Source organism: Lithobates pipiens, unplaced genomic scaffold (assembly GCF_037356315.1).
Source record: "Lithobates pipiens isolate NorthernLeopardFrog02 unplaced genomic scaffold, aLitPip1_a1.2 Scaffold_37, whole genome shotgun sequence".
Taxonomy (NCBI): domain Eukaryota; kingdom Metazoa; phylum Chordata; class Amphibia; order Anura; family Ranidae; genus Lithobates; species Lithobates pipiens.
Window position 1 is genome coordinate 14,697,241 of NW_027507825.1, and position 23,935 is coordinate 14,721,175.

The 23,935-nt window shown below is 43.5% G+C and overlaps 1 protein-coding gene across 1 annotated transcript in view; it reads left to right on the forward strand.

Moving 5' to 3' along the window:
• The window catches only part of ATXN3 (ataxin 3), a 49,863-nt gene extending 30,139 nt beyond the window's left edge, over positions 1-19,724 (forward strand). The window contains exons 6-11 of the mRNA XM_077466750.1: positions 7,961-8,048; positions 11,749-11,878; positions 13,590-13,750; positions 14,036-14,159; positions 17,058-17,134; positions 18,906-19,724. Coding sequence (XP_077322876.1) covers positions 7,961-8,048; positions 11,749-11,878; positions 13,590-13,750; positions 14,036-14,159; positions 17,058-17,134; positions 18,906-18,997 — 672 coding nt within the window. The 3' untranslated portion in view covers positions 18,998-19,724. The remainder of the gene's footprint in view (positions 1-7,960; positions 8,049-11,748; positions 11,879-13,589; positions 13,751-14,035; positions 14,160-17,057; positions 17,135-18,905) is intronic.
• The last annotated feature ends 4,211 nt before the right edge of the window (positions 19,725-23,935 follow it).

Here is a 23,935-nt window from a genome sequence, read left to right on the forward strand (position 1 = left end):
GAGAAAAGGGTTTTACGGTGAGTACAAAAATCCTATTTTTACCATAAACAAAATAAAAAGTAAAGGGAGAGAAGAAAAATCCAAATCAAGTCAATATTTGGTGTAACCAAGTTTTTGTCTTTTAAACCAGCATCAATTCTTCTAGGTACACTTGCACACAGTTTTTGAAGGCACTCTGCAGGTAAAAGCAAAAATAATTTTTTTTATTTTTTGATCTTTTGCTATTAAAGGTAAAGAAGAGATTTGGGGGTCTTTTTTGACACCAGATCTCTACATAAAGAGGACCTGTCATCCCTATTTCTATCACAAGGGCTGTTTGCATTCCTTATAATAGCAATAAAAGTGCTTAAAAATAATGAAAAAAATTAAATACATAAGAAAAAGAAAAAGTAAACTGCTCCCATCTCCTCCGTGCTGCCGCGCAGAAGCCAAAGCATTTGTAAGTCACGCACACATATGTAAATGCTGTTCGCACCACACATGAGGTATCACTGCAAATGTTAGAGCGAGAGCAATAATTCTAGACCTCCTCAGTAACTCCAAACTGGTAACCTGCGTTTTAAAGCGTTGCCTATGGAGATTTTTAAGTGTCGTAGTTTTTCGCCATTCCACAAGCGTGCGCAATTTTAAAGTGTGAGATGTTGGGTATCTATTTTACTAACTAACTTTACGTAACATCTTCTTTTACATTATTCAAAAATATTGAGGTATATATTGTGCTTTTAACAGTACAAACAAATTGCTACTACCCTCACCTATAACTGGCCTTTGCAGCAAGGAGCACATGGAAGGGCAACGCATGCAAATCAAAACCAAAGAAATTCCCAGCTCAACTTACCGACTAGCCTGCTAACCCACCGAATTGTTCTGTCTAACAGTATGCGTTCAAAACTGTTAGGACAATAATATTGGTGAGGGGCATAGTGGGCACCTTTGCTGCCATAGTGCTATTTTCAGGATGTCCAGTGCCTTTTTAACTAGTTGCCGCACACTGTCAAATGACAGCGGGGCGGTGCGGCTCTCGTTCTGGGACGTCCTCATAGGATGTTGTCCCAGAACAACCTCTCTCGCACGCTTGCGGCGATCGTGACGGCACTGTGTTGCTAGGACATGGCGCATCCCCGTTCTCTGTAAAGAGCTGCGTCAGCGGCTCTTTAACTATGTGATTGGCTGTGTGCAGCCGGTCACTTGTAAACATGGAGATGCCAGTAATCGGCGCTCCTCGCCTCACACTGACAGAGTGTGTTGGGAGAAGAGATCGAATCGGCGGCATCTCCACAGATGGAACATCTAGTTAGTCAGTGCTCTGATTACAATATAGTGCCAACAGTTTCACCAATCAGTGTCCACAAGTGCCACCAATCAGTGCCCATTAGCGATGCCAGTCAGTGCTGGCTATTGGTGCCCATCACTGCTGTTGCTCAATGGCTATCAGTGCCCACCAGTACTGCCTTTTAGTGCCCATAAGTGCCACCTCATCAATGCCCACCAGTTCAGCCTATTGGTGCCCATTAGTTCTGCCTCATCGGTGCACATCAGGTGAGGAGAAAAATTACTTGGTTACAAAATTTGCTGGCAGAAACTAAGTTAAAAAAAAAGAAATGTATTTATTTTTTTTCAATTTTAAAAATAAATAAATAACCCCAGCAGTGATTTAAATACCTCCAAAAGAAAGCTCTATTTGTGTGAAGAAAATTATAAAAATTTTGTTTGGGTACAGTGTAGCATGACCGCGCATTTGTCATTGAAAGTGCGACAGCGCTGAAAAGTGGCCTGGGCAGGCAAGTGGTTAAGGGGAGAGTGCTCCTTCCGGCTCACCTGCCCTCTGCCTATGCATTATGTGCTTCCGCTTTTGAGGCTCCCAAAATTTAGCATTAGGACTACAACAGATACTGGAGTGCCTTGATCGGGCTTTGCAGCTTATGCATGCATTTGCAAATGTGTGCAAACGAAACCCCCGTTTTTTAAGGCATATTGTTAGACCGGATAATTCAATTGGTTAGCAGGCTGGTCGGTAAGTTGAGCTGGGAATTTCTTTGTTCTTGTTTTTGCATATACGGTGTGGTGTTGTGTTTTAAAATGTATTTATTTTTTTTTTTTTTCAAACAAAATTGCGTTTGAAAAAAATGCTGCGCAAATACTGTGTGACATAAAAAAAAAAAATTGCAATGGGCACCATTTTATTCCCTATGGTCTCTGCAAAAAAATAAACCTCTATAATGTTTGGGGGTTTTATGTACCATACGTATAACATGCACGATTTTAGGAGGGACGGCGCGGGGGGGGGGGGGGGGGGGACTTAAATTTTGAATAAAGAACATTGAAGCAAAATAAAGGTAAGCAAAAAATACTGATTTAAACGTGTAAACAATAAGTGCCAGAAAAGGCCTGGTCTTCAATTGGTTAATTTAACCACTTCAATACTGGGCACTTAAACACCTTCCTGCCCAGACCAATTTTGAGCTTTCAGCGCTGTCGCATTTTGAATGACAATTGCGCGGTCATGCTACACTGTACCCAAATGAAATTTTTATCATTTTTTTACCACAAATGGAGCTTTCTTTTGGTGGTATTTGATCACCTCTACGGTTTTTATTTTTTGCGCTATAAATAAAAAAATACCGAAAATTTTGAAAAAAAAAATTGTTTTTTTTTTGTTTCAGTTTCAAAACTTTGTAAATAAGTAAGTTTTCTCCTTCACTGATGGGCACTGATGGGGATACACTGATGGGCACTGATAAGGCGGCACTGATGGGCACCAATGAAGTGGCACTGATGAGGTGGCATTGATGGGCACTGATAGGCGGCACGGATGGGCGACACAGATGGGCGACACGGATGGACACTGATAGGTGGCACAAATTGGCACTGATAGTTGGCACGGATGTGCATGAATAGGCGGCACAGATGTGCATGGATAGGCGGCACAGATGGGCACGGGTGGGCACTGATAGGCGGCACAGGTGGGCACTGATAGGCGGCACAGGTGGGCACTGATAGGCGGCGCAGGTGTTATACTGTACTAATGGATGCCAATCAGTGCCAAACAATAATGCATGCCAATCAGTGATGCCCATTGTGGGCACTGATTGGCATCCATGGTGGTCTAGGGAGGATTACCTTTTCCCTGGTGGTCTGGTGGCGTCCCTGGTGGTCCAGTGTGGGCATCCTCGGGGGGGCTGTGCTGATAATCGATCAGCACAGACCCCCCCCTGTCAGAGGAGCAGCCGATCGGCTCTCCTCTACTCACGTCTGACAGACGCGAGTGAGGAAAAGCCGATCACCGGCTCTTCCCATTTACCCTGTGATCAGCCGTGATTGGACACGGCTGATCAGATGGTAAAGAGTCTCCGTCGGAGACTCTTTACCGAGATCGTAGTTGCCGGGTGTCAGACTGACATCCCGCAACAACGATCGCCGCGATGCGAGCAGCGGCTCATAATCCTGATCACGTCATATGACGTCCGATCAGGATTATGAAACCACTTTGCCACCGTCAATTGCCTATAGGGCGGGCGGCAAGTGGTTAAAAAATAAATACAATTTTTTTGTAGCCCCTGCAGTTTGGGGGAGGAGAAGGAATCCCACTGCAAGGTTAGCTTTTTTTATTTTATGTTTCCTGGAGTTCAGCTTTGAAGCAGTGCAGTGTGGTTCAGCTATACCTCTGTGTATAATTTTGAGTATAAGATTTGAGTCCACAAAGTATCTCAAATGTTGGGAGAAGATACTCTAGTACAGTGTATCTTCTAACCAGATCATTTTGCTTTCTTGGATCCCAGTTGAAGTAGTATTACATCACCGACATCTAGAAGTAAGGGGTGAGGTGAGTATATTTTCTAACCCTTTTCCACTTTTTTTTTTTTTAACTTTCTTTTTTCTTTTTTTTTCTTTATAGGTATAATGCAGCAATGTGAGATGAGGGTGTGTTATGTAATAAGCGAGCCATGCATTTTATTGCATAGTGTTTTTTTTTTTATTATGCTTTTTTAAATACTGAAAAAAAATATTTCAAATGGGCCATTTACTACAAAAATGTATATGCTTTAAAGAAAACTTGTCCTCTTCAGCACAGACTTCCTTTAAAGTGGCTTTGAGCAGCGTATTATACTAAAAAGGAAGTAAAAAAATAAAAAAATAAAAAATAAAAAAAAAAGCATCATACCTTCCAATGTACCTTCCACGCTTTTTCTTACAGGAGCTGTGACGGGCTGAGTACAAAATTTCAGCTTGCGATTTTATCTAACAGTGAGTGTCATTATAATGTCAGGAGTGAATAGGGAGAACTTGGAAGCCCTGTTTTTTTTTTTTTTTTTTTTAAGCACAGCAGTAGACTGTGCTTTTGGTGAACTGCAAATGAACTTAGAATAAACACGCTGCATGTAATCTGAAGCTAAAGCAGCTCACTGCTGTCACCTGTGTGACTTGCTTCCCTCCCTCCCCATAGTATTGATGCAGGCTCTGCCTTCTCCCCCATACTGATGCGTTACATTGCATCATGTGTGGCCAACTGTACACAAGTGTGGTTAGCTGTGTTAGTTATGATTAAAAATGTGATTTCTTAAGGCTAAATATAAAAAAACAAAAAAAAAAACTTTTTATTGTTTTGGCTTGGGTGACTTTTGCATATGTTTTTGACCCTTTCGAAAGCCTGCACTTGGGCAGACACATGTAAATAAACACACATTAACCACTTCCCACTGAGGCCATTTCTGGCGTTCCTCTCCTACATGTAAAAATCTTTTTTTTTTTTTTTTTCGCTAGAAAATTACTCAGAACCCTTAAACATCATACAAACATTTTAGAAAATAAATTGGGGGGGGGGGGGGGGGGGAAAGCACTGCGCTAAGGTCAAAGGCTGAGGGTCAGCAGCTAACACCCAAACAAACAAAGTTCAGTGGAAATAAGGGAAAATTGGTGTAGCGCTAGTGAATGAATTGGTGAAAAACTCAAAAAATATATATTAACCACTTGAGATCCACGCTATAGCCAAATGACGGCTACAGCGCGGATCTCCTTTTCCGGGACGACGTCAATAGACGTCTTCCCGTGTACGAGCGGCCTGCGCGCCCCCTGAGGGGCGCGCGCGGCGCGCTCTGTGATCGGCGAGTCCATGAGACTCGCCTGATCACCGATCCGTGGAAGGGGTCGATCCCGACCCCTTATCACGTGATCAGCTGTCAGCCAATGACAGCTGATCATGTGATATAACGGAGCCGGTAATCGGCTATTATTCCTCCTCGCGCTGATAGCGCGAGGAGAGAAAAAAAAAAAAGCCGATCACCGGCGGCCATGATCGGGACATCAGTCCCGATCACGGCCAGCCCTGCTAGTGCCCACCTGCCCCCTGCCAGTGCCACATTTAATAAAAGTAAGTGCCCCCTGTCAGTGCCACCCAGCAGTGCCCACAGTGCCACCCAGCAGTGCCCACAATCTGCCTCAAAGGTGCTGCACCCCAGTGCCACATATCCGTGCCCATCAGTGTCATCTACCAGTGCCCAGCAGTGCCACCTATCAGTGCCCATCTATCAGTGGTACCTATCAGTGCCCATCCGTGCCACCCATCCGTGCCACCCATCCGTGCCCATCTTTGCCCATCAGTGCCGCCTTATCTGTGCCCATCGGTGCCGCCTTAACTATGCCCATCAGTGCCCACCAATGCAGCCCATCAGTGCCCACCAGTGCAGCCTATCAGTGCCGCCTAATCAGCGCACTTCAATGAAGGAGAAAAATGACCCGTTTGCAAAATTTTATAACAAACTATTAAAACATGATTTTTTTTTTTTTTTGCATCTTTTTTTGTTTGTTTAGCAAAAAATAAAACTCTGAGCTGTAACTAAATACCATCGAAAGAAAGCTCTATTTGTGGGAAAAAAATGAGAAAAATTTCATTTGGGTACAGTGTTGTATGCCCGCGCAATTGTCATTCAAAGTGCATCAGCGCTGAAAGCTGAAAATTGGTCTGGGACTGAGGGGGGTTTAAGTGCCCAGTAAGCAAGTGGTTAAAGTGGGGTGATAATGAAACCAATACTAAAAAACATGCATGTGACAAAATGTGCGAAAGTACATGAAATCAAAAATAAATACAAATAATGATTCAATAAGTATGTAGAGATATATATGTATGTGTATGTATATATATATATATATATATGTATATGTATGTGTGTGTGTGTGTGTGTGTGTGTGTGTATATATATATGCACGTGGATCCAACACTGACACTTTTTACTACCCAATATATGTGGACTGTTTTGCTGGAACTTATATTTCAGCTACTGATATCCATCAAGATCCACGTGCACTTATATATATAATATATATATATATATATATATACTGTATCTACATACATACTTAGTGAATCATTATTTGTATTTTTTGATTTCATGTACTTTCGCACATTTTGTCACATGCATGTTTTTTTAGCATTGGTTTCATTATCGCACCTTTTAATATATATTTTTTGAGTTTTTCACCAATTGATTCACTAGCGCTACACCAATTTTCCCTTTATGTATATTTTTTAGCAGAGATCCTAGAGAATAAAGTGGCGCTCATTGCAATTTAAGTCACACGGTATTTGTGCAGCAGTTTTTGAAATGCAATTTTTTTTGGGGGGGGGGGGGGAAATGAACTTTAATGAATTTTATTGGAAAAAAAAAACAAAACTGCACAATATATAACTCAACTTTTTGGTAAAATATAAAGGATAATGCTACACTGAGGATGGATACTTAACATGTCACGCTTTAAAACTGCGCACAGTTGTGGAATAGCACCAAAACTTCTGTATGCTTGAAATTCTTTTTACAGGTTATCAGTTTAGAGTTGGAGGTCGTCTAGTTCTAAAATGATTGCTCTTGCTTTAACGTTTGTGGCGACACCACACATGTGTGGTGCGAACGCTGCTTAGATATGCGGGCAAAACCTATGAACGCTTTCCTTTTGCGTGCGAGTACAAGGGGACAGGTGCACTTTTAAAAAAAAAAATGTTTTATTATATATTTTTGTATAACCTTCTTCTTTTTTTTTTTTTTTTTTTTCTGTTTTCTCTTCTCCTTTTTTTTTTTTTTTGCCACTTTTATTGCTATAACAAGAAATGTAAACATCCCTTGTAATAGGAATAAGGCATGATAGGTCCTATTTATAGAGACATCTGGGGTCAATAAGAACCCAGATATCTTCTCTACCCTCAAAAGCATTGGCTCAAAAAACAAACAAAAAGTGGATCTCTGCTTTTCAGGGGAAAAAAAACTGACGTTGATTAAAGTGGAAGTAAACCCTCCTATTGTTTTAAGCCACGGAAGCTGCCATCTTGGCCTCTAATAATTCTTCAAATGCCATAATTCTGCACATGTGATCAGTTATGACATCAGCTATTGGATGGTTTGAAAGTTTGGTTGAGAGCCCCACCAATGTGAAAGTTAGCATTTCCGGCATGCCGGGAATGTAAATGTTTTTTTTTTTAAACTGGGTTTACTCCCGCTTTAAATCTGCCAGAACCCGGAAGTGACACCCTGTCGTTGCATCCGGTCTCCCAGGGTCAGAGCTGCTGTGGTCCCCAGCCAACTCCTGTGGTAGACCACTGCTGGATTGGATCTCTGGCTTCCTGATCGCATGGGAGAGCAGCGGGAGGGGAGGGGGGTGGGGACGTTCCCTCCTGCTTCATGTAAAAGCAATCCAGCGGCTAAACAGCTGCTAGGATGGCTTTTTACAAGTGAGGTAATTGCTTTGCTAAAAACAAAGAGATCTGGATGATGCCTGTAGCTGCACCCATCCATCCAGATATCTCCACTTCAATCTAAGGATGTCATATGGCATTCTAGAGGCAGGATGTGATTAATGAAGTTATTATTTTGGTGACTAAAGAAATATGGTGTCACCAGTTCTCCTGCTTATGTTATTACCTATTTGTTTTACCTTTTTTTTTTTTTTTTTTTTCCCTTTTCATTTCCTGCAGTGGTTTAACTTGAATTCCTTGTTGACGGGTCCAGAACTCATATCAGACACTTACCTTGCACTATTCTTGGCTCAGCTGCAACAAGAAGGTAAATCTCTCTGCATTTAAAGTAGAGCTATAACTTTCCATTAAATAAAAATAAATATACATTAACTCAGGCGAACCACCCTCCCTGACAGCGAATAAACAATAGTTTCAAAGCACCAGGGGTGGTGTCTCTATGGTGTACTAAGGGCCCAGGCACCACTGGTGGTGTCTCTATGGGGTACTAAAGGCCAAGGCACCAGGGGTGGCCGAGAGTGCCAGCTATCCTGAGGGAAACTTGGGAGGGAACCAGCTACTATTACTGGGGCGGTACACCTGTCGAACGGTAATGCAGGAAGGGTCCTGGGTGTCTCCTGGAGCCGGATTGCCACCTAAAGGCCTAAGCACCACTGGTGGTGTCTCTATGGTGTACTAAAGGCCAAGGCACCATGAATTGCTGCTCACTCCTACTCAAACAACCACGGATGTTGGCTTGGGAGAGATCTGAATTGTGACATGGAGCCGGAGTCTTTATACTCCAGATTTCAGGCCTACTATAAGGGCATTTTAAACGTATCCTTAATAGAGGTTAGTCTTATGGTACATAGTTCCCACTCACCTGGCCAGAATGTATCAGACAGCCCCCACAGAGTGTTTCAGAGGTTGTACGCTACGTGGCACCATGTTCCACATTAGGTGGTAATTTCCCAAAATTAGGTACTACTGGAACAGAGTATTTTCTATGCTCCGCCAATTTACTGGGTTTTTCTTTACACAGCAACCCCATCTTGCACTGCTTAACCTTTTCACGCCTAAGGGTAAAACAAATCTTAATGCCCAAGCACAATTTTGACATGTGTTAGTAAACCTTTACATCTCATCACAACTACTTGATGTATCCAGGTGGACAACACCTTGTTTGTTTTTTTCAGGACAAACTGGACGGTGTCAGTGTTTATTTTAAATTCTTGTTACAATTTAACCTTTATTTATTACAATTCTTTATTTATTTTTATTTTTTTATCAGCCCCTTAACAGACCCCTGACATCTCCCCTTTTTTGAGACACAGAAAGGGACTGGAGACAGAGTTTCCCCTGTCCCTTTCTCAGCAGCTTCATCTGCACTGGAGATGAATGGACAGTTGACAGAGGCTCCTCTCCATTCATAAACTGAAGTATCGTAAACATAGTTTTCTCCGTTATGAAATGACTGAGTCAGTGATCACTGACTCTGTTCATTTGGAATAGGAAGGAGCCGACGGATTTACTGGCGCCTTCCCCCGCTCTCCATCCTGAAAGATTGACACAGAGGGGGACCGGACCGGAGCACTCGGAGGGGGGCGGAACACATAGAGGGGGACTGGTGCAGTCCCTCTGGTCCTAGCACAAAGTAAGATACGCGTATAAATGCGGCCCCACTTCCGCGAGGCTGCACTTAAGTCGGCAGCAATGGGTTAATTACCCTCCGCCAGGGTTGTCGTCTGCTTGGTCCATTTCATCCTACTGGCAGCTAAAATTACTATAGCAGACTGAGAGCAGTGGGAGCCCCTGTCTCAAAACTGAACCTCACTAATTGATCAAGTTGTTTAACCACTTGCCGCCCACCCGCCCACTACAATTTACTGTGGGGGGGGGAGAGAAGGAGAAAGTGGCAGCTGTAGACAAAACTACATACCTGTACGTCTCTGCCTACTTCCTAGAAATGATCACTGTATTAGGCTACTTTCCCACCGAGGCGTTTTAGCGCTAAAAATAGCACATGAAAACCACCTCCCATGCCTCCCCGGTGTGAAAGCTTGAGGGTTCTCATACTAGGGCGGTGCGCTAGCAGGACATTAGAAAAAGTCCTGCAAGCAGCATATTTGGGGTGGTTCGGAAACCGCTTCCAAAATGCCCTGCCCATTGAAATGAATGGGCAGCGCTGCTGAAGCACCTGCAAAGCGCTTCGGTGGCGCTGCAACACGGGGACTTTTAGCCCTTTTGACTGCTAGCAGGGTTTTTTTTCCAACTTTTCTCCCATTTTAGTTTTATAGTGCGAAAAAAAAACAGTAGTGATGAAATGCCACCAAAAGAAAGCTGTATTTGTGTAAAAAAAAAAAAAATTATATAATTTTTGTTTGGGTACAGTGTTGCATGTCTGCGCAATTACCAGGTAGTACAGTAAGACCAACCTGATTTATTTTTATGAGGAGGTAAGTAAAGCCTTGGACAGAGGGGTGGCGGTGGACGTGGTATACTTGGACAGAGGGGTGGCGGTGGACGTGGTATACTTGTATTTTGCAAAAGCGTTGGATACAGTTCCGCACACACGGCTCATGTGTAAGGTAAAGTCTACAGGTTTGGAAATCTCAGTTTGTAAATGGATAGAAAACTGGCTAAAAGACAGAATTCAGAGAGTCGTGGTTAATGATTCTTACTTTGAATGGTCTAAGGTTGTCAGTGGAGTACCCCAAGGTTCAGTGCTGGGACCCTTACTTTTTGATATCTTTATAAATGATATTGGGTCTGGGATCAAAAGTAACATTTCCGTCTCTGCAGATGACACCAAGCTATGCAGTGGAATAACCTCCTTACAGGATGTCTCCAATTTAAAAAGCCGACCTCAATGCTCTGTCTAATTGGGCGATTATGTGGCAGATGAGGTTTAATGTTGAGAAATGTAAAGTTGTGCACTTGGGGGCTAAGAATATGCATGCATCATACATGCTAGGGGGGGTACAATTGGGGGAATCCATAGTGAAGGATCTGGGGGTTTTGGTAGATCATAATCTCAATAATAGCATGCAATGCCAAGCTGCGATTTGCAAAGCGAACAAAGTCCTTTCTTGTATTAAGAGAGAGGTATGGGCTCCAGAGAGAGAGATATCATTTTGCCCCTATCCAAATCATTAGTAAGACCTCATCTGTAATATGCCGTTCAGTTTTGGGCACCAGTTCTTAAAAAGGATATCTGGGAACTGGAGAAAGTACAGAGAAGGGCAACCAAACTGATAAGAGGCATGGAGGAGCTCAGCTACGAGGAAAGATTAGAGGAACTGAATTTATTCACTCTTGATAAGAGGAGATTAAGGGGGGATATGATCAACATGTACAAATTATATAAGGGGTCCATATAGTGAACATGGTGCTGAGTTATTCACTTTACAGTCAACAAAGAGGACAAGGGGGCACTCTTTACGTCTAGAGGAAAAGAGATTTCATCTACAAATACGGAAAGGTTTCTTCACAGTAAGAGCTGTGAAAATGTGGAATAGACTCCCTGCAGCGGTGGTTCTGGCCAGCTAAGTAGATTGCTTTAAGAAGGGCCTAAGTGTACATAATATAACTGGGTACTGACATTTATAGGTAAAGTTGATCCGGGGAAAATCCGATTGCCTTTCGGGGGATCAGGAAGGAATTTTTTCCCCTGCTTTAGCAAATTGGATCATGCTCTGCTGGGGTTTTTTTTTTGCCTTCCTCTGGATCAACTGTGGGTATAGAATTTGGTATATGGGATTGTATGATTTTTTTTTTGTGGTCGAACTGAATGGACTTGTCTTTTTTTTTCAACCTGACTAACTATGTAACTATGCTGAATAGCAGAAAATGTCCTGGTCTTGAAGGGGGTAAAACCTTCCCGAAGCTGAAGTAGTTAAAGAGAGGTGCCCCTGTCCCTGACTCTTTTTAAATAACTTTATTGGTAATGTTTCTGCAGTACACGGTTTGATAGTGCCATTCACCAGAATACTGTAACCCTTTTATTTTTTTTTATTTTTTTTATCCAGGCTACTCCATTTTTGTAGTAAAAGGTGACCTTCCAGACTGTGAGGCTGACCAGCTCCTGCAGATGGTTCTAGTTCAGCAGATGCAGCGACCGAGGCTCATTGGAGAGGACCTGGCTGTCCGAAACCAAAGGTAGACTTGGCAGCTGTGTTTTTGCTTTTTTGGGGGGGGGGGGGTTTCAGTGTTTTTTAGCACCAGTAATTCCCAATCTGAAATGATGGCAAGAGGAAGAATGGTTGGAGCATGGAGAAAAGCCACTGCCCCATAAATCTTTGGAAGGAAGAGAGGAAAGATCCATGGAGTCCTATAGTGGCAATAAGAGAGGAGACCTCCGCCTGGCCATGCCTCCAACGTGTTTCCCCCCCCGAACTTTGTCATGGCTAACTCCTATACTCCATAAATCTTCACTGCTTTTCTAAAGCAATTAACGAGTCTTTGTTGGTAAACTCAGGTGGGCAGGAGCTGAGTGGGTGCAGCAGGAGCCGAGGAACAGATTGCTGCATAACTATTAGCAGGGCAGCAGAAAAACACACCTCCTGCCCATTTGTTAACCAGGAAAGAACCCATCTGTGCACCCCCTAATGCTGGTTTCACTTTGGAACTAGAGTCATGGCTTGAGAATAAGCTCTACCCAAGAATTTAGGCTTGTCCTGTTGAAGCTAAATTCTACATATCTGCTAGCGCTTGTTTGAGTGACTCGGGTGCCCATAATAATGCTGTCATTGGACTGGTGGATGTGGATAAGCAGGACTTGGTTAAGAGTTGAATAAAGTAGAACTATAGTTTGATAAAGGGAGAGTTTTAATCCCTGTTAAGGTTTATTTTATTTTTTTATTTTATTTTTTTGCCATCTCTGTCCCTTCACTTCCGGTCCCATAGCCAAACAGAAAGTGGGAGGAAATCCCTCTAAAGTGAGGGAATCCTGGGGTGTCAGCAGAACTAGTGTCCCCAAGATTACCTCCTAATACTTTTCTGGGGACAACTCCAAAAATTTGGGATTTTCACTTTCCATGATAACAGTAAACAGAAAAAACAGGGGCATAGATAGCAATAAAAATTTTTTTTTTCGAAATACAAAAGTAAAGATACATAACTATTCTAAAACAAATTGCTTTTTAAAATCATCCTAACCGTGCCATAGCCGAAAGACTGCTACAGCGTGGCTCTGTTCCATGCCTCTGGCGTGCATCTGGCATGCTCTCTGATCGCGGTTTTCTTTTGAATAAAAACATGGTGTGGGCTATCTAGGGGGAGGTGCTGCCAATCGCAGCCTGTCCCCCCCCCCCCCCCCATTCTGTGTCTATATGCTTAGAATTATAGGGAAGTGAAGCCCCCATCAATCAACATGTAATATACCTCCCCCAGTGTGTTAAGCTGTTTTAGTGTGCATGAAAGAGTAGGTAGGGAGCGGGCTGTCATGCCCACATGTGACACTTTACACCTGCCTACCAACAATCTGATCTGCAAAAAAAAAGGGGGGGATCCGTCCCCTTTCCTCTGATCAGAGGGCCTATAGAGTAAAGCGGACTGTGTCCATTCTGCATATGCAGAGTGGACATAGACCTGTCAATCGCCTGCTCTGCTCATTGTGCCCCGCGGCCGGTTACCAAGTCGCTTTAGTGGCCCACGCTCTTCAAAAGGTTGGGCACCCCTGTGCTAAGGGGAGGGCTTATCCTGAGAGATCTGCTGTGGACCCAGAGAAAAGGTTTTTTTTTATGACGAGTACAAATTCCATTTTCAAAAAAAAATTCTGTACAGGAATCACCTAATTTACTGTAAGCGGGGTCAGGTCCTTCTCGTTCTCAGTCTACTCTTTAATATTGAGTCTTATTCTGTGACGCAGAGTTCAAAAAAGTGAGGAAGAGACCAAGTTGTACGATGGTACCACCGGGATGGATGAGGATGAAGAGAACCTACAAAAGGCCCTTGCTTTGAGCAGACAACAGATAGACATGGAAGACGAGGAAGCAGATCTCCGCAGGGCCATTCTTCTCAGCATGCAAGGTACAGCTGAAAAGACTTGCAGAGAGCTTTGCAGCAGGCTACTTACTTACACTTTCAGTATATGAGAGCCGGTTATTGTGGAAAGCAATGTCCTTTCCTTTGTAGTAGAGGGCAGGAGGGCACAACCTGCTGCAGTAAAATCTTACCATTGGACTCCATGAGGGATGGCTGAACAAGTATTTTCAGAATGTTGTGGCCTCCTTAGCTGTGCTACAAAGGAAATGGATATGTTTGTTTTGTAGATGTCGGTCAGCCCACAAGTCTTCTCACGTAATTTTCTTTCAGGAGGACCTCGTCAGGATGTGACAGAATTGGCTTCCTCTAGCCAGCCGCAGACGTCGGAGATCTGCAAACAGGATTTACTGACACAAGAGCAGCTTCGTCTGAGGAGACAGTTGTACTTTGAAAAGTAAGACCAGAGAAATTAAACATAAGTGTAGTTATTGAAGGTAAAGAAGAAGTTCTGTGATTGGATGTGGGTACAGCATGACTTTCAAGCCTTAAAATTTGATAAAGTGATATATATTTTTTTTTTTTTTTTTTTACATGTCAGAAAGTCATACTCTCCTGCTCTGTGATATGGTTTTGCACAGAGCAGCCTCAATCTTCTTTTTCTCGGGTTCCCCGCTGGCGCTCTTGACTCCTCCCCCTTTACCAGTGCCCCCGTTAGCAAGCTGCTTGCTGTGAGGGCATTGGTGCGTGCACGCTCCCAAGTCCTGATCTATGCATCTATAAGACTCATAGGGGGTGGTTTTACTAAAACTGGAGAGTGCAATTTTTTTATTTTATTTTTTTTATTGTCAAAGCTTAATTGAACAAGCTGCAGTTAGCAGCTGATTCGCTACCATGCACAGCTGCACCAGATTCTGAGTGCTCCAGCTTTCATAAATCTACTGCTTAGAGCAGTGCTCTAGCCCCGCCCCCCACTCTTGCCTCATTTGCTCACTGGTTGTGATTAACAGCAGTGGGAGCCAATGGCTCCTGCTGCTGTGTCTCAGCCAATGAGGAGAGAGACACCTGAGACAGCCAAGGCTCCTGTGAAAATTGCTTGATTTTAATGGGGCTCAGGTGAGTATTGAGGTGGTTTGGCTGTAGGGGGAGCAGTGCACGTGCGCAATGATGCTAGGAATGATGAGACGTGCAGTCCTGAAGAGGGAGATCGGGTGACTTTGCATGATGTTCATAGAGCACTCTCCCCGACCAGAAGTTTGAAGAAGCAGTACAGTGGAAGCCAAAGGCTCCAGCTGAAAACTCATTGCAATTTAAAGGAGAAGTACAGCCAAAGCTTGTTTGGCTGTACTTCTCATGTGGATCACAGGAGTGCAGTTCATTCTGCACTCCTATGACGCGTTTTCAGTAATCGGTGGGCTGACGTCACAGAGCCAAGCCAGGCTGGGGCTAGATCCCTACAAAGTCAGGATCCACCCACATGCTGGGCTGGATGCCGGTCCAGGCCTCTTGGCGAGTCTCTGAGAGCCTGAGCGGGCCACTCCTGCCCCCTCCACAGACCCATGGTCTGGTGAGCGAGGGAGAGGCAGAGCAGAGAGCCGGTGACAGTCATTGGCTCTCTACTCAGTGAGCACTGATCAATGGTGTTTGAGTCCTCGGTTCTCTGCCTTTAGGCTCCATTCACACTAATGCATTTTTTCATGCTTTTTGCAGAAACGCAAGACATTTTTAACACGAGTTCCTATGGAACACGTTCGCATTAATGCATTATGTTTTTGGAAAGGGTCAGGGACTTTTTCTTTTCCTGCAGAGTTTTGCATGTCATGGACTTCAATGGACCTGCATCCAAAATGCAAGTACCGCATTTTTACCAAAATTTTATTTTTATTTTTTGCTTTACATTTACTGTATTTAGCCAGCCGCGGCATCCTTAACAACCAGCGATTAATCGGCTGTCTCAGCAGGGCAAAAAAACAAATTGTGAAAGAAAAAAAAAAAACTGCATGGGATCTCACCCGAAGGTATGGATCTGGAGGGGACACCCCCACGCCAAAATAAAAAAAAAATGGATTTCTTATATAGCCAAACTGGTGACATCCCCCAGAGAGCCCACCCCCTCACACCTTCTTCTCTCCTTGACACACTGGCTGATGATGTCATCCCTGTGGGCGGGTTCACACCTGACAATGGCCCAGAACCCCTCTCTGCACAAGCCCAGCATCTCTCCAGCCGCCCACCGCGCGGTCCTCCAAGTTTTCTGGTCAGACTTTCTCTGGATTACCTGAGCTTGTAACCTTGAACGGTCTGGTGACTCTTGATGGTTGATCATAGGTCCCACTTTTTTTTTTTTGTTTTGTGGGTGCCTCTTCTTTCTTTTTGTTTGTTCATTCCTTCGTTCGACAAGTGTCACTGGTTTTATACTGCACTTTAAGCATTGAGCTGGATTTTTTTTTGTGAGCTTTTACTTACTTTATTTGAAGTTTTTACTTTCTTTAGTGGATAATGCCACCATCCTACCTATGGGTAAGGCTTCCTCTTTGGGCAGTTTCTTCTTTTATGGTCACATGACCACACTGGGCTTGAGCATCACACTGCCATAGAAACCTCCTAGAGGTGTTTGGGGAAGATGTGGCAAATCGTAATGGGTATGTGAGGGTCACCTCCCTCCAAAGCATTCAGCATGTAGTGCTGGGGAGCAGAAGTGCTGAGACACAGGTCAGTTAATTATAGGAGAGACACGCAATTTCATTTTTTTTTTTTTTTTTTACCAATAAAAGTTTATTGAAACAATTGACATCACAATACAATATAAAGAAAAAAAATATCCAAGGACATACGCCCATAAGGCACAAAATAACATATTCTGTCATAAAATCCTCTACAGAGTACCTCATAGTTCAGTAACGTGAGTTGGCAAAGAAAAGAAAACGCTAATAAAGAAAAGGCCTCTGTAGGTGCGGAGCCTAAAGAAAAGATTGCCAATAACCCCCTTAAACCAGTGCACCTTGATACATTCGATGGTCGGGGGTGAATTTTTAAGTGTCTAGAAAGATAGAGGAGGAAGGGGGCGAGGAATAAGGAAGAAAAGTGGTGGGGGGGGGGGAGGGAAAGGGGGAACAGTAAATTGGGAAGCAAGTCAGCAAACCACGGACTGGGGGTGGTACAGGGTGCGTGTAGTAAGATCCGTGGGCCGATAGTACCTAAAATGTAGGCTGACTCCAGTGTGAAAGTAGAGGCACAACATTACAATCCTGTATGCAGCAATAAACCCGCAATTGCATTTTTAGTATTGTATAACCATGTTTTGGTTTTCCCCTTTTCGTAAAATGGCCTGTACTGTAACAGTGTTTTATTTTAGGCAGCAACAGCCGAAACCTGAACTGCAAGAATCTACAGAGAACAACACCACCACTAACTCTGCAAACACAGACCAAGGTTTGATTTAATTTTAACCCCTTCCTGACGCTTGTACACACATATGCAGCCTCACGGAAGTGGATCTTTATCCACGATTCTGCATACAGTGGGGAAAATAATGATTTGATCCCCTGCAAATTTTGTAAGTTTGCCCAATTACAAAGAAATGAAGGGTCTATAATTTTTTATCATAGGTGTATTTTAAACGTTAGAGAGGATATTAACCAAAAATCCAGAAAGAACATGATGCAAATGTTATAAATTGAGTTGCAGTTCAGTGGCAAGCACAGAGGTCATACATTTCTTGTAGTTGGTGATCAGGTTTGCACACATCTCGGGAGGAATTTTGGTCCACTCTTCTTTACAGATTTTCTCTAAATCCTGAAGGTTTCTTGGCAACTCGGAGATTCGGCTCCCTCCCATAAATTTTCTATAGGGTTAAGGTTTGAAAACTCCACGACCTTTTAATGTGCTTCTTCTTGAGCCAGTCCTTTGTTGTCTTGGCGGTATGTTTTGGGTCATTGTCATGCTGGAATACCCATCCATGACCCATCTTCAATGTTCTGGCTGAGGGGAAGAAGGTTTTCATCCAAGATTTTCAGATACATGGCCCCATCCATTGGCCCCTCCATGTGGCAAAGTAGGTCTGTACCTTTAGCAGAGAAACCACCCCAAAGCATCGTGTTTTCACCTTCGTGCTTGATTGTAGGGATGATGTTCTTAGGGTCATAGTCAGCATTTTTCTTCCTCCAAACACGACGAGTCCCCCTCTTCAGGAAGACACCTGTACAATCATGCCAATGAACATCTAAATGATTCAGAGAAGGATTGGGAGAAAGTGTTGTGGTCAGATGACACCAAAATTGAGCTCTTTGACATTGAATCGACTCACCGTGTTTGGAGGAAGAAAAATGCTGACTATGACCCTAAGAACACCCCTTGCATTGAGGGGCCAATGGACGGGGCCATGTGTTGTACAATCTTGGATGAGGACATTTTTCCCACAGCCAGAACACTTAAAATGGGTCTTCCAGCATGACAATGACCCAAAACATACCGCCAAGGCAGCAACGTTTTTTTTTTTCCCTAGTTTTGTAAATAAGTAATTTTTCTCCTTCACTAATGAGGTTGCCCTGGTGGGGCGCTGATGAGGCTACACTAATGGGGCGCTGATGAGGCTGCCCTGATGGACGCTAATGCTCACTGATGAGCAGGTAGACTGGCATCACTGCTGGGCACTGTTGGGGCTGCACAGATAATCAGTCCCCTGATTATCTGTACAGGTCTCTCCCGTGAGGAAATGCCATTGATCAGCTCCCCTCTCCTCATACTCCTGTCAACGTGAGGCGAAGTGAGCCGATAACTGTAATTTCCTTGTTTACATGTGATTTGGACACAGCTGACCACATGGTTAAAGAGCCATGTCATCATCTCTTTACCGAGATCGGGGTCACGCCATGTCCCAGTAATATGACATCGCTGCAGAACAACTGGGCATACCGTCCGCTGTAATTTGACTATACCGTGGGCGAGAGGTAGTTACCAGCTGTGAGAGCCAATGGCACCCACTGCTGTCTCAGCCAATGAGGAGAGAGCGTCCCAGACAGCTGACACTCTAGTGCCCTATCGCTGGGTTGAGATGGGGCTCAAGTAAGTTGGGGGCTGCTGCACACAGAAGCTTTATTTTATCTTAATGCACTTTAAGAGGCAATGTTTCCAAATTTTGAATAAGATTTGTTGTGCTACAGAGAATATAGTATAAAAGCTAACACCAGATCTTCTCCTGCAGATCCTGCAATGAACGATGAAGACGTGCTCAGAGCCACCATGAAAATATCCATCAATACAGGCGGGACAGGACCAAGTCCCCAAGAAAAATGACCCTTGGGCTCCGGCCTGTCTGTTTACACTGACCTGCTTTTGTTGCGCAGGTAGTAAGGATGTACATACTGAGTCTATCCTCTGGACGGGCGTCTGCTTTGGGATATATTTGAAGCTTTTATGGGTGTCTTTTAAAAAGGTGTCTGTGTGGCATTTTACTTTCACAAGAAGATCACGTTGTCCTGCTTTTTCCTGATCTCTGGATGTGGTGTCTCCGTCATACAGAAATATCTCACAAGTCCTGCTTGGCTGAACTTCACATGACCAAACAGAGCTTGCCGCACGGCCAACGCTTCTCTCCAAAGTCCATTCCGTTTACATTGCTGATAGGACAGCTGATACTGCTGACCAATCAGAAAACTGTTCTAGGGGAATCTGTCACAAAGCTATGTAGGGAGACTCCAATGCAGTTGGTCGATCTTAACCTGCATAGTAGTTTTGGGGCAGCAAAATTGCCTTGAAACTAGTATATGTGGCCCCATGGGCAAGAGGGCAGCTGCTTCCATCAGAGGCTTCAGTGACGGGTATTTAGATTTGTGGCAGAAAAGTGCATCTGTACTGCAGTTATAAATCTAACGATGATGATGATGAGGAGCGCAAGAGAGACTCAGGACTTGGTTCTTGAGGGTATTTGTATATTTTTCATAACTGAGCTCCAGGAAGATATAAAAGGCACAAATAATGCAGCTCTGTATTCATCATTAAATGTATTTTTTTTTAAATGCAAGTAGTGTAATAAGTACCTGAATTTTAACCTGGTACCAGCCTCTTGCAGTCCAGATTGAGCAAAGCTCAGAGTGGGAGGTGGAGAAGCAGCACAAAGAGGTAATCAAGCTTGCTGCAGTGCAAGGAGGATGCTGACAGGAGGAGAGAGCAACAGATGAGCTCATCAGCCTGCTGCTTCTGGTTTCTCTGTCCACTCACAGACTGGGTCTCTGGGCAGGAAGGGGACCTGCAAATGAAAGTGCAACGGTAGCAGAGAAAAATTTAGCTGCCTTTGACTGCTATACAGGGCGGTGCTGTGTAACTTGATGGACAAAAACAAAATTCCAGTTTGTAGGTAAAGCAAACATTTTGCTTATTTTAGATATTTACATTAGTATCCATCTGATTTTACTGCTGAATGACCGGGCCATTTTCTTTTCTTACATCAGGGTACACAGAGCCATAGTAGTTACTATGTGGGTTTATATGGGAACCAACAGGTGATGGACACTGGCAAGCCCCCAAGGCAAGACGTGTGCTCCCCTATATAACCCCTCCCATTACTGGGAGTCCTCCGTTTTTTCGCCAGTGTCCAAGGTGTTGGTCGGATCCATTCTGATGGCTTTTCATGGGATAAATGAATGGTACCCGGGCCTCGTGTCTGAAGAAACAATGTTTTGCTTGCAAACGCTTCTCTTTAGAGAGCTGGGCCCTGGGATCCAGTACTTTTTGGTAGTAAGGCCATTAAGTTTTTACTGGCAGGGTGCTGTCACAAGTCCAGGATTGTGGAAAACCCAAGGTTCCCCGGTTCCTGAAGGTTTTCTAAAAGGTCTCGGAGCCCACCGTGAAGGGTGAAGATTGGGTCTTTATCTCTGATAAAACTCTGCTGCGAGGAAAAGGTATTTCTCCTTCTATGTATAATTTTGCCATGCCTATGTGTCACCACTGGGGACTGTATTGAGCACTCACCGTTCTGATGCTGGAAAAAGCACAGAAGCCTTCATTCTCCTCTCCTCCAGCCGCAACAGATCTCCGGTACGAAGAGGGGGTCTGGTCTCCTCCTGTGTCCCCAAATTATTTTTTCCCCAGAATGCCAAAACAGTTGCCCTTTTAAATAAAAAAAGGGACAGACCGCGGCTGCTCAGCGGGTGATTTACCCCCCGTCATGTCTGCAGATGCCGCTTGCGGGGGGCGTGGCTAACAGCGTCAGACGCTGGCCACACCTACAGGAAGTGTGTGTATAGCTACTGCCTGGCTTTGGAGGGACAGAGCAAAGAGGTTGGCCAGATCAGGTTTGGTGACACAGGATTTCCCTTTGACACATTGTACTGTAAAGAGGCTAGGATTAATAGCAGCTATTGCACTGTACTATAGCCTAGCAGTTTACATTATTTTCCTGGTAGTGCCTCTGCTTTGTGCTTTAAAACTATGAGTGGCAAAGGGACCAGGAACTCCTCTAAGGGTTCTAAAGGGTCAGTGGTTACACAACAAACTAAAACCATTTCCAAAAGAATTTCATCCTCTTCTGAGAGTGTTGTGGCCGGTCAGATTGAGCCGTCAGGGGAAACTGTAGTTGCAGTCACACAAGACACTTCAGCCCCTGAGTATGTCACACAAGAGGTTTTGTCTTCTACCATTGCTGGTTTTGAAAAGAAGATTGGTGCTATTTTATCCCTCCATAGTGGGGTCATACGTAGCAGATCCCCATCTAGTGCTCAAGACCCTCTTTTGGAGGTTCAGGAGGCTGGGGATCAGGTAGATCTTCCCAAAGATTTGGAAGATACTGGTTTATCCTCTTTGGAGGATCCTAATATAGAAGGAGTAACATCACCAGACAGGTTGCTTGTGCACTCTTACTAGAGGCTCTTGATGATCCCACTAGGGCTGAAACAACTAATCGATTAATCGACAACTAATCGATTATGAAATTAAACGCTTATTTTCATAATCGATTAATCGGCCAGTAACATAATGGGGTTAAAAAAAACTAAAATGAGCCCTTTATAGTACAAAAAGAGCAAATCGCTACTGTAAATATTACTTACACTGTTCTACAGTAAAAAAAAAAAAAATGAATCTCTTAGTCGTGATTATCTGTGTTTTTCTACTATAAATGGCTCATTTTAGTTTTTTTAACCCCATTATGTTACTAAACGTCTTAGACCTGGTTCACAGCTATGTGTTTATTGGTGCTTTTTGCGGAAATGCACTACAGTTCATTTACATGGTTTCCATATGGGATACGTTTACATCTGAAAGGGTCGGGCACTTTTAATGCAAAATGTTTTTTTTTATTGGTTCAATATACTTCAATGGAGAAGCTGCAGAAAAGCATGTAATGCATTTTTGCAGCAATTTGTGTTTTTTAATCTGCCCCAAAAAAAAAATGCAAATTGCAGTAAAATCACAAAAATCAAAACGCCCAGCAAAAAGCACTGCAGAAACTGATCAAAAGCAAACTGCATAGGTGTAGATGAAAATATTCAGACGGAAAATCGTTGAATGAAAGCATTTTGCTTGAAATTTTCACTTTTTTTTTTAACATTGTTTTTAAAATGAATGTCATTTCTGAATGAAAACCACATACACTGTCTGAAAATTCCTTTGACCAAGAAGTTTTCTATTTCCAAATTTTCCCATCACTGTGGTTGAAAATGAACATCAATTTGACCCACTTTTTTTTTTTTTTTTTTTTTTTTTTTTTTTTAAGGCTATTAACCGATTAATCGAAACAATCAGCCAACTAATCGATTATGAAAATAATGGTTAGTTGCAGCCCTAGATCCCACTTTTAATTTGGGATCATTAAAAATTTCCTCCCTCTGGGGATGCCTTTCCTATTCATGCATGGCAAAGGAAGCTTGTGTATGCTGAATGGGAACATCCGGATAAACAATATTATCTTCCTAAGACATTCTCCACACTTTATCCTATGGAAGAAGACTTCTATAAGAAATGGGGGGGTTCCAGCGATTGATGCTGCGATTTTCTCAGTGAATAAGAATCTCACATGTCCGGTAGATAATGCGCTAAAGTTAAAGGATCCAACAGATAAAAAGTTGGAGCTTCTTTCTAAAAGCCATATGTCTTTAGCAAGTTCAGTAGCGCAGCCGGTTCTTGCCACAATTGGCGTATCCCAGTCCATTAAGGAACAGTTTGAGGAGATGCTTAAAGTTTTGCCTGATGAACAGGCCCAATATTGCGCTGATTGCGCATTATGTTTCACAGTAGATGCTATGAGAGATTCTATCATTCAAATCTCACGGCTTATGCTTGGACTAGTGCATTCTCACAAAGTTCTGTGGCTGAAAAGTTGGTCAGGTGAAGCACCCTGTAAAAAGCTCTTAGCCAGTTTCCCTTTTCATGGTGAATGGCTATTTGGAGAGGATTTGGATAAATACCTACAAAAGATCTCGAATGGCAAAAGTTCTCTTTTTACCAGTAAAGAAGAAATTCAAACACTTCTCCTTTTAAGCATACTACTTCTCCTGTGCCAGAGGCATCAGCCTCCAGACAGTCTCGACGGCCTCAACCATCAGGTTCAAGGGAAAAACCAAGGTCAGAAGAGATCTTGGGGCAGAAAGCCCATAAAACAGAATGCTAAAGCCTCCTTATGAAGGGGCGCCCCGCTCGCTCGGGTGGGAGGGGGGGTGGGGGCTCCTGCAATTCTCAAGGATCTGGCAGGAACAATGTCCAGACAGATGGGTGGCTTCTGCTGTTTCTCTAGGTCACAAACTAGAGTTCCGAGATTTTCCGTCTCCTCGGTTTCTAAGGTCCAATGTTCCTAAGGACCCAGAGAAGAAGGCGGCTCTCCTTCTAGCACTGGATCATCTATTATGGTAATATCAGAGGTTCCCTTAGAGGAACAGGGCACAGGTTTTTATTTCAAACCTTTTTACAATTCCAAAACAAAGCAGAGAAGTAAGACCTATTCTAGATCTCAAAGATCTGAATTGGCACTTGAACATGGAGTCAATCCGGTCGGTTGTTGCCATTCTCCAAGTAGGGGAGTTTTTGGCTTCTATCGATATCAAAGATGCATATCTCCACGTGCTAATATTTCCCGCTCACCAGAAATTTCTGCGCTTCGAAATAGAAAATCATCATTTTCAGTTTGTGGCCCTGCCATTCGGTCTAGCCACAGCACCACGGGTGTTCTTAAAAATTCTGGCACCTCCTCTAGCCAGATTAAGGGCTCAAGGCATAACGATCCTGGCCTACTTAGACGATCTG